The 11,345-nt window shown below is 42.3% G+C and overlaps 1 protein-coding gene across 2 annotated transcripts; it reads right to left on the reverse strand.

The window, feature by feature from the left end:
- Nucleotides 1-4,885: 4,885 nt before the first annotated feature.
- FAM200A (family with sequence similarity 200 member A) lies at nucleotides 4,886-9,516 on the reverse strand. 2 transcript variants are annotated; one of them, XM_033109977.1, is made up of 2 exons: nucleotides 9,166-9,516; nucleotides 4,886-6,797 (listed from the first exon to the last, which is right to left on the reverse strand). In XM_033109977.1, exon 2 carries the CDS (start codon nucleotides 6,693-6,695, stop codon nucleotides 4,968-4,970), a length of 1,728 nt encoding a protein of 575 aa, XP_032965868.1. In that variant the 5' UTR covers nucleotides 6,696-6,797; nucleotides 9,166-9,516; the 3' UTR covers nucleotides 4,886-4,967. The 2 variants fall into 2 exon arrangements, with proteins under 2 accessions (XP_032965868.1, XP_032965869.1); XM_033109978.1 differs by having other exon boundaries at nucleotides 9,385-9,514.
- Nucleotides 9,517-11,345: the final 1,829 nt, after the last annotated feature.

An 11,345-nucleotide genomic window follows, 5' to 3' on the forward strand; every position in this document is an offset into this window, starting at 1 on the left:
ACGGGCCAGTTACTTAGTTTTCCGAGCATTTTCCTCATCTGTAAAAACAGAAAAATAAGAGCCCCCTACTGTGTTACTGTGAGAACAACAAAAAGAAAGTACCTAATGTAGTGCCAGACACATAGCAGGTGCTTTATCGATGTAATTTCTCTTCCTTCCCTCCTACTTCTTTCCCCTGGCTGTCCCCCTTCAGCTTCTAGTTTTGTTCCCATATGCAAACGGGTACCATTTGCTGCCTTGTATCTGCTGTCATCCTCAGCAGATTAGGGAGCGAATGCTGAGCAGTGGGGCATCCGTAGTGAGATTGTTAGTCAGGGGGCAGAGCCAATGTGTCCCTGAAGGAAACATGTTAGAGAAATGTCCTCTAGTTGATTCTTTCTTCAACCCACAATGGCGACCCAGCTTTCCCTCTCAGGCCCAGAGGGTCATGACAAAGCAGGGAGTGCAGAAACCCGCAGGCTATGGTCTAGGCCAGCCAAACACCTGACCTGGTGAGAACAGGCTTTCTGGTGCTCGTTATGCATGGTGACCCTGGTCACATCCCTGTGAGGGAGAAAGCCAAAGCTCCTGCCTTGAAAATCTAGAAAAACTGGAGACAGATTACATGCAAATGGCCTATGGAATTATACGAATCTAGTTTCTCAAAGGAACAAAAAAGCTAACAGGAATTGGGAGCCAGTGTGGGAAAAGGTTGTCAGTATCATCAAGAGATTCTGTCACCCTCACTTCCTCTCCCCCATTGTTACAGGCAACTGGCCTCTACATCATTTTATTTCTCCTTGATTTTATATCTTGGATCACCATCACTTTAAAAATACTTCTCTCTTAATTCTTGATAATTTCTAAATAGACACAATTGGTCCTTCTAACACACTGGTCTCTCAGTTCTCCGAATCCTGTCCTCCATCCTACCGCAATTACACTTCAGATCTCGTCATTACCTGAAACTCAACTTCATGCATTCCACTCTGATAACTACCTCTTATCTTTCCAGCTTCCTTTCTATAATATTAAGTTGGTGCAAAAGTAATTGCGGTGTAAAAGGTTAAAAATTGCAAAAACCTCAATTACTTTTGCACCAACCTAATATATACAGACCCGACCACCTTTCCATATTGCCAGGGCCTCCAGCCCACTGATGTTGTTACATGTTTGCTGTCCTTCACCCCACTGACCCATCATAAAGCCCATGGGCTATCACTATAATCCGTCCCTCTTTGCTTCGGCATACTCACTTGACAAAATCAGTCATGATGAAATTCAACCTCTGCCTACTCAGTACTTGCACTCCAGTCACTGGAAATGACTGAAGAAAAATACATATCTTGCCAACTCATCTTGTTCTGAACGCATGACCAGAAAACTCAAGTGAGATTATGGGCACTTCCTCTTCTGGGAAGGAGAGTACTGTTCCCCCTCCTCCCACTAAATATACCTAAAAACTCTGGAAATGTAAATTTGTCGTGTAAAACAAATATACGAAGACTCTGAAAGGTGGATAAAAGGGAAATTGTGTTTAGGCCTTGGAACCCAAGTGATGACATAGCAGTGAGTTCCCTGGGTTCTTTTTCCACCCCATATGTGCCAGACTGGGTGCTGGAGAAGCTGGCCACCTAGAAATGCCAATGGGTGCAGACTTTAAAAAGCCACAAGAAAATCCTGCAGGAAAGGGGCAACCTAGCAAGACAGAAAACTTTTAGACAACAACCACTCGACTCCAGTTAAACACCACAGAAAACATGATGACTGCACTCCCGTCATCCTCAGCAAAGGCTGAGTGGGCTGCCCAGGCTGGAGCCCGTGGAGACCACATGGTAAACTGCACTGCCACCCTTACGCAGTGGTAACAAGGCAGCCCCGCCTCGCTACATACATGAGTGTATTTATAGAGAGAAGGAGTCAGTGAAAAGGAGGATATTTAAACGAGAAGACAATTTAGTGGAATACGATCCCAGAGACAGAAGGGAATGGTACGGAGAATGAGGCTGGGATGATCCTCTTCGATGACACTAGGAACACCAGTTCCTTAGATACACAAGGAAAGGAAAGGACAAGAGGTGAGACTGCTGAGGAAGAAGAGAGAAATTAGGACATTTTCCTCTCATGTCCTCCTGTCGAGGCAGTGATGGACATGGGTGCTCCTTTCCATTGATTCTTTTTCTTTATAAACCTACCCATGTTTTCCCTATACTTGAAAACAAACAAAACAGTCACATCTCCTCTCTCTCGTCTTGTTTCAGGCAAGCTTCTTAACCCTCTCCAGTCTTAGGCTCTGGTGGTATAAGTGCTCTTGCTGGTTACCAGTGGCTTGAACAGCACACATCTTTGACTCCTGCAGTCAGCCTTTTACCGCCAGGCCCCAGTCTACTCCCATTGAGAACTCCACGTCATTCCCACAACACACCACAGCCTTTGACCATGCTGTTCTCTTAGGCTGGAATGCCCTTCCGTCTACTCCCCTTCTAGGCCCAGTTTAGATGTGACTTCATCTATGAAATTTTTTCATCATTCAAATCCTCTCTTTCAAGGGCCTACAGAACCTTGTTTCTCACCTGTGTTTTAGTACTTGATTCCTTCTGCTTACATTTGAGTTGGTTGTCATCTCCAAGTCTGTCTTCCTCAAAGGCTTTCCCTCCAGTAGGGAACAGGGACCATGGTTTGTCCCCTTTGATTGCCCCTGCAGCATCAAACACAGCTTGCCTTAGCAGCTTCCAGGCGTCTCAAATTGATGCCAGGAGTATTTAGGACTCGGAGGTTCTCTGCTCTTCACTAACTCTCCCACCCCATCTTTACCTGCCCGCCTACTCCTTGTTTAGATAAAGAAGGTAAGGGCCAGGGAGGAGTTTTAAGAATGACAAGGTGGCAGGTGGAGATGCCAAGTGGAAGGTCAGAGGTGCTGTGGCCTCCTAGCATGTGAAAATTACGCCCTTCCAAATTCATTGGTGCCCATAGTTGATTTACAAAGGGCTGTTGTCTCTACTCCCTGTCCTGTATTAGACAAAAGCCAGGCACTGTAAGGGCTATGACCGAATATATGCTTTAAGAATAAAACGTAGATTGTGCCAATTGACAGGTGCAGCTGAGAAAAGCTGTTGGCACAATTATCCTAAAATAATGGATAAGCCAAAATCCATTTTCCTCTATTTTTGGGATATATTATTAAGCATAGATTTTCCTTCTTAATTGTATTGAGTCTAATATTAAAATGATACTTCTGTAACATAGAGGAAAAAACATGGGAAGCATTCAAAACCAAGAGTTCTAATAATGGCTGGTGAGTCAGTTTTCTCACCTATAAAATGAAGAAATTCAACAGATCATTTTAACATTCCATAAAGTTTCCTAATTTCCTGGGCCCCCACGGACTGCAGTGGGAACAGCCAAAGAAGGCCATACGGGGCTAGAAACCAGTGTCCTAAATCCGGGATCTGGTACTTGGGCTGAAGACCCACCTTTGCATCATCGCCCCTTTGGCACCAACCATAATGGTAAGAACTGGAAGAAGGGTTTGCACATGTGGTAAACCCAACCCCCCAGGATGGAGTGTTTGGTGTTCACAGTAATCACTGCACCAGATAATGTATAAGGACTGTTTGCAAAACATCCTTAGTAAATCTGGGCCAGTTCAGTTAGGAAGTGACAGGTCCGTGACTGGACTCAATCTCCTGACTCCTCTGTGTGGGGCCTTCTGCCATCAGTCACCTCCAAACTCCAATTCCTTCTTTCATGTCAAAACTCAATGCCAGCATCTCCAGGCCAGCGTTCTCACCGCCACTTTGCTGAGTCCAGTGCTCCTGACTTAACGCTGGCCCAGGTGGGTGTAGGTGAGGCTTTGGCTGTGCTGCGGGCTCCCCTTCCTCTCCACACAGCCGTTGGACAGGGCACACACGTTTACCGGGCACACCACCCCCATTTGCTTGTGTCAGACTTGTCTCAGAACTGGGGAGTTGGGACAGAAAGCCCGCAGACCGACTGCTCAGTGAGGTCTGCAGCGTGAGCTTGGGGCCCCGGCTCTCTTCCCCAGAATTATTCACCTTCTGGGCTCTGGCTTATCCTCAAGGACACAAGGACTTGGTCTCTCCTCCTCTTGGTCAATTTGGACTCTATTTCACAGGCCCCAAACTGCTCCCAGACTTGACCACAAACCCCTAAAACGTCTCCTCTATTGAAGTGTGCTTCTCTCAATACAGCTCACTGAAATTTGCACGAATACCTACCTGTTGATTATTTTGCAGTTCTCAGATCTTTCAGATGCTTGTTGCTTTTCTGCTTCCTTTTACACAGTGGCTTGTGACTACATTAATTTTGTAACTGTTGGTGGGACCTGTCAGCTGGTATTGTTGTAGATGCTGCCTATGGGTTTCAGTTTTGCTATCCTAGTTGCTGTGTTTTTAAGGGGGGGTTTGGGGCGATTCATAAACTATGCCAGTATCATCACTATCTCTTCTCTTGTGTCCCTGTCTGAGAGCAAGGGAAACCTTCACAGCCACATCCTGATAGACTGCCCTACACACCTCATTAGCTAGAAGGATAGCACATGCCCCTGGTTACATAAACCCAGTGACAAGGAGGACGGTATTAAACCAGGATTAGCATCGAGATTCACTTCCTGGAATTAAAACAAGGGAAGAGCACAGAGGCCCATCCGTGGTGAGAAACTGAAGGGGGCTCTGCCTGAAAGGAAGGAATAAGACAGCAGCAGTGGACAGGGGAACGGGTCTGAGCATAACACTATCAAAAGCGCTATTTCTCAAAAGTGACAGCAATTCCCAGAAACGTATTTTACAATATTACCCTGTACACACACCTTCACGTAACTGGCAAGTTTCCTAAAACAATGCTTACTGTTGCTATGCAGGAAAAAGAAACGTAGTCAATTCCAAATAGAATTTTATTACTATTTAAATACAATATACAAAACACTGCCAAAAATTAAGTACAAAACCAAAATTTCACAAAGATTGTATTTAATGTGATGGGTGTGCTTGCCTGTTCATAAGTTCATTCCAGTCAGGGACACATGAAGATAAGGCTACACGCATGTCAGGTGCACTATTGAGCCTATTTCTTTTCTTTGTCTTTAATCGCGTCAAGATTGAAAATCCTAGTTCACACAGATGGGTATTTGTGAATGGTAATAATAGCAATATACACTTTCTACTTAGTAACGGAAATTCATCTTTGATCTTAATCCAAAATGCTGATAAACTTAATGTCTTATAATAATTCCTCAGCGTGAATGATGAACTGAGCTGCAACAATTCATTCTCTTCTTCAGGCACCAAGTTTAACTCAATTATTGATTCTGGGGTTTGAAAGGCAAAGGGATCTTTCATCCAGACATTTTCCTTTACTGATTTAAATATCTCTTCTGGAAAGTAATGATTAAAGGTTTGAGACAAAGACGTGAGATGCAACAATATCTCTAATTTTATTTCTTTTAAGCAGTCTTCATTAATAATGTTCTCTTCAATGTGTTGTAACAATGTTGGGAACATGTAGTAGCTAGGGCAGTTACTTTTAAGTCTTGTTTGCCACAACAATAATGTCTTTTGGAATCTTAGAATATGGTCAACATATTGAAATATATCATTGTTTTTCCCCTGTAGTTTCAAATTTAATTCATTAAGAATGCCAAAAATATCACTTAAATATGCCAATTTTGTTACCAAAATGTCATCTTCAAACATAGTTGCCAAATGAGATTGCTTTTCAATGAGGAAAGTGTAAATCTCATGCCTGAGTTCATATACTCTGCTCAATACTTTTCCTTGAGACAACCAACGAACTTCTGTGTAACACAGTAAGTGGGTATGGTTAACTCCAATCTCTGAACAAAGTATTTCAAGAAGTCGGCTGTTCAGTGAGCTTCCTTTAATAAAATTAACAGTTTTCACTGCATTTCTCAATACATCCATTAGACTTGGTGGAATTTCTTTGGATACCAAAGCTTCTCGATGAATAAAACAGTGATTCCAAAGAGCATTGTTATGGGTTGCTTCTAGCAATTTTTCAATAACTTTGCTATGTTTTCCAGTCATATTTGCTGCTCCATCACTGGAAATTCCCTTACAATTTTTCCAGTTTAATTTATATTGACCAACAATGCACTTTTCTAATTCAGTAAATAAATCTAATCCAGTTATATGTGAATTTAAATTTAAGCAACACAACAGATCCTCTATAAAATCATCTTGCCACACATATCTCACATAAACCAAGAGTGTCGGACAACTTGCATTATCAGTGCTCTCATCAAGTTGGATAGCAAAATCTATACCAGACTGTAGCCGTGTAATGAGCATTGTTTCTAAATGTTTTGCAATAGTACAGATTCGACGAGATATTGTATTATCACTAAGAGGTATCGTTCTTAATTTATCAGCTGATTTATCGTCAAAAATTGTACGTACCATATCCATACATGCTGGAAGAATAATTTTTTCAGCAGCTGTGTGAGCCATTTTCTCTTTTGCCACTCGATATGCAACTAAATATGATGATAATAAGGCTCTCTCATTCATAGTTGTGGAACGACTAGGAAATTGTGGGGATAACTCTATCTTATTTCTTTCTCTTTGAAAATGGTCTTCCTCATCTTCATCTTCCTCCTCCACTTTCACTATCACTATGCCTTCCATCTCCTGAGTAGCCTGGAGAGACAGATCTGCAGTATCCCTTGATTCAGCAGTCATTATTTCAGGTTCAAGGGAACTGGCTCACTTGATCCAAATAGGGTCTGTTTGCAGGACTGTCCTTTCTGAGCTAGATATTTTATGAGATTGGTTTTTACAATCCTGTAGGGTAGAAAAATTTAATAGAAGTGTTAAAAAGTAACATTGTATTGCTATGCTGCCAACACCTCATGTAAGTATTCATGAAGACAATTCACTAAATCCAATGGTGTGACATGGTAAATGCTGAACAACTGTCATTTGTGTTAGCTGTGTGCCACGCAGATTTGATGCCTTACATAAACAGCTCATTTAATATCCATGGAAACCTAATAAAGTACACAAGCTTATTATTCCTATTTTACAGATGAAAAAGAGAAGCTGAGAAAGATTAAATAACGTATAGTTTAGTAGAGCCAGTACTCAAACCCAAGTCTGAAGCCCAAGGCCCTAACTATGCTGCTACAGTGACATCTAGTCACTCTAAAAAGTGATCACCAAAGCAGAGTGTACAAGATGATCTGTAGGGAAAACTAGAACTTGTATTTATATTTTTAAAATGCTGAAACTCATTTAATCTTTCCTGATAAGCCCTAACTTTTGCTGCCATTTTATAGCATATATTGCAAAAGTAATTGCGGTTTAAAAAGTTAAACATAACTGCAAAACCCGCAATTACTTTTGCACCAACCTAATATATTCCGTCATCATTTGTTGCCCTTCTTATATTCATCTTCCAACTATCATATTTTCTTTGCTCATTTCCTTTCATTTTTAATGATATATTTTCTGAAAATTCCATTCTGTTTCAGGTATTTTAAGATTGAGGAAAATGAATTTTGATTTTTGACACCTGGGTTAAAGTTTTAAAGGTGGGGAAGGGGGCATAACATCCCCAGAGGCCTTCCCCCACGTGACGGTATTTATCAAAATGAAGGGACTCCAAGGAGGTGAAACTCAAAAGATGCAGAGATGAGGGCAGGAGCATAGTCATGCCTCTCCAACCTGGACAGGCCCACCTGGATGTTTCCTGCTCACATTCTGGGCAAACAGCTGTAGAAAGACTAGGTTTTATTTTATATTTCTTGAATGATCCTAGCACCCAGTCATCTTTTGACTTTAGACTCGTTAACTGTTTCTATCACTGTTTGGTCTGCAATATTTTGATAGCTTTTACGCTGAAATTTAATTTTTAATGCTTTCATGCCTTATCTCAACTAGATTAACTCCTCAAGAATAAAGACTGTCTTTTGCTTTCATGGTTGCCCTTAAGTCACTTACTGTTCCTTCCAACCCACAGGCATTTAAAAAATATTTGTTTTAAGGAATACAATGTCAACATTTTCTGCCCATTTGTACAAAGTTCAACAAATTCATTATAGGCCTGGTATTTCGGTACTTAGAAGGGCATGTCATTTATAAATGAACAGATTTCAGTACATTGCGACTGTCGGGTTATTTATGAAACATCTGAGTAAGAATGGGAGAAATATTAATGGCAGCGGGTTTAAAACGCAGAAAAAATTATGTGTCAATTGGGTAAGTTTCTTATATATTTCCTGTTACACTGTGTAACCAACCTATTTCTCCAGCAAACAATAAGGTTTCATTGATCTGCTTTCAGTATATTCTCCACAATTCATTTATTCATGATCTCTTTAGCACTGGCCTGTGTTTTCTTATACCTCTCTCTCCACAATGAAAGTATCTTTCTGTATCGTGGTGGTACTGCAGGAAATGGAGATGGGGCATCAGGTTTGGCCTAGCTGGATTTTTCAGTTTATATCACTCTATCAATGAATTTTTAAGTTGGAAGGGCCCTTTGAGATAAGCTAGTTTATTTTACTTAGGACAAAATTGAGACTTGGTGGTGTTTTGTCCAAGACCATCCTTGTAGTCAGTGGCAGAGAGCACTGGTAATTAGTCTCCTAACGGCCCAACACACTTTCCACTACACCACCACAAACTCCCTTCACTAAACACCGCACCAAGTCAAACTCAGCTCCCACAACTGAAAAATCCAACTAATGTCTGAAATCATACATTAAAAAAAATTCAGAAAGTTCAGAAACTTAAAGGAAAAGGGTGAATATATAATCTTACTGCATCCAAATCACAATATTCACGAGGCTTCAAACACTCTTTAATCACCACCATTAATAGTGGTGGGTTTGGGGGTGAGCAGATGATCTGTAAACACTTAAGAGGTTTACACTTGTCCACTATTACAAAAAACAACCACCACCAAAAAAACAGCCCGTGGAGCTTGCTTGGTAGCCTTGTGTTTTCCTCATTTTGCACCTCGGGGTCCCTAGGAACTTAGAAAACATCTCACCAGAAAGAGAGCAAATGGAATGATTCCCTAGGGAACACGGAAATTAAACGAGTCATTTTGTCCCCGACCCCTTTGGGTGAAAACCAAGGACGAGACTGCTTCTTCCCGGGGACAGGCAGACTGTCTACTCACGGTCCCCCAGGCATCTCATCCTACCTTAGTCGGGAAATGAAAACGTCGTCGTTCCCTTCCTGTTTGGATCCAGGGCTGTCTGCAGGGAAACGGCGCTGCCTACCGCTAAGGCTGGGGTGCAGGATGGGGACGTGGACCCTCCGCCCCGTTCGAGGGCGGTCGTGACGTGAGGGATCGCGCAGCACAGCCATACTCATCCACCTCTGTCCCCACCCGTCTTCCCCCGTTGGACCCACGTCTCACCGTGAACCCCGGAGAAGTCTGGGGGTGCTGGAATGGAAAAGGGAGCTGACCCAGGGGATCGTAGGCCAGCGAGCTTGTTACCAATGAACTCTGCTCACCCTAACCCAGTGAGACTGCGTGTCTGTCACAGCAGCCGGAAGTGCGTCAGCCCCCGTCTTCCGGGACTGGGCTGCGTTTCGGGGTCCCCTCTAGAAATGCGGGAGGACTAGGCGTCCCTGTTCTCCAATCGCAGGGTTCGGCTTTGGGGAGGGAATCTCTCAGCTCAGCTCAGCTTTAACACCCCAGATAAAGTGGGGGTTAAGTTTCCCTTGATACTGTCCTGCTCAGATACTTACATGTTTCTCCAACTTCTTACTGATGGCAGTAATCGGAATTCTAGTTATTATCAAACAATAATACTTAGTGATCGTGTGTCTGTGGCAGAGAAACCGAAACAAAAGTGTAGACAGGAAGATCAAAGTGAAGTCAGGAACAAACCCGAAGTGGTGGCTTCTCTGGGGACCCTGATTATGCATTACCACTTGAAGGGACAGTATTTTCAAATACTTGATTTATGGGCAACAGATATTCTTTCCAATAACAGAAGTTATACGATTTGATTCTGGCTAATGTGTCCAGGGAATTTGCAGAATAACATCAATGGTATCAACTATAGTAAGTCGAATTTGAGCCATTTTGCTGTCAAAATGTTATCAATAATTACGGCTTTCACCATTACTTCTTGGGTAGAGCAAGAAACTTCATCTTTTATAAAACAGTAACTGAGACCTGGAATGACTGTGACACGACTCTAAGTTCCAAGGCAAGTTTGAGCACAATAGAAAGCCCACAAAAGGAACAGCCACCCACTGTAGAAGTTACCAATGACTAGGTGATATTCTGCATAACTTTCAAAGCCCTGAAAAGTCTTCCATTCCCTGTGAGGTTTGATCTTGCTGTGGTTGTCATTATTTTCTCTTTCTACTTCCCTATGACTCTTCAATAAACCACCTGAGTAGGTCTTTGCTGCTTTATCACTGGCTGGCTCACTAACCTATAGTCCTCCTTGAAGACATCATATTCGCAGAACTTCTTCCTCCACATACTTCCTCCTATTTCTGTTCAGTGTTTCAGGTCATCTAAGAGCCATTACATTGTTATGCATTGTTTTTCTTCTTTGTCTAAAACCTGCCCTCTCCCGTCTACTTCCACGCCTATTTTTACATTAAACTGATAAAGGGTCCAAGAAGGTAGGTTATTGAGTGCAGCTGGCTGGGTATGTGTTTGTATTTATGTAGTGTGTGTGGCAGGGACTGTGGGGATGTTTATATAACTCCATTGTTTGCCCACTGATTTACTGGCACAAGGAACCCAAAGTGGCCTGGTGGCATTCTCCGTTTCCAGTTCAGTAGAACACTTAATGTAGCTCCTAAAAGAAATGTTCTCCCTGAGAATCAGGATTATAGCCCAGCAGACTCTAGTCTTGGAGATAGGAAGCACAAATTCCATAAATGGATTACTGGGTCTGACAGTAATAGAGGCCACTCCTGTTTTGAACCCGTGGTTCCTGTAGTTATGTAGTCTTTTTATTGGAGACACAATACCATATATATGTTATTGGTTCAGTGCATATCAATGCATATACTGTATCCCCAACTTTGCAAGGTGCTATATCTTGTATCAGCAATTCAACAGTCTTCGACATACCATTCCACACTTCTATCAGGCTAGCTGCTTCTGAGTGATGAGTAAGCACCACAAATTCTGAGTTTTACAAGCTCATTGTCACACCTCCTTGACTACAAAATGGCTTCCTTAGTTTAAGGTATGTCCGACGGACACGGCATCCTGTAAGCCCTCAGATGATGGTGCTGATAGAGGCAAAGCAGTCAGGAAGACAAACTCTATTCGGGGCAGGCATCAATTCTGGTGTGATATTTTACTTATTTTGTATCCATGCCTAGTGCAATGGTAGGCATAAA

Source organism: Rhinolophus ferrumequinum, chromosome 7, assembly GCF_004115265.2.
Source record: "Rhinolophus ferrumequinum isolate MPI-CBG mRhiFer1 chromosome 7, mRhiFer1_v1.p, whole genome shotgun sequence".
Taxonomy (NCBI): domain Eukaryota; kingdom Metazoa; phylum Chordata; class Mammalia; order Chiroptera; family Rhinolophidae; genus Rhinolophus; species Rhinolophus ferrumequinum.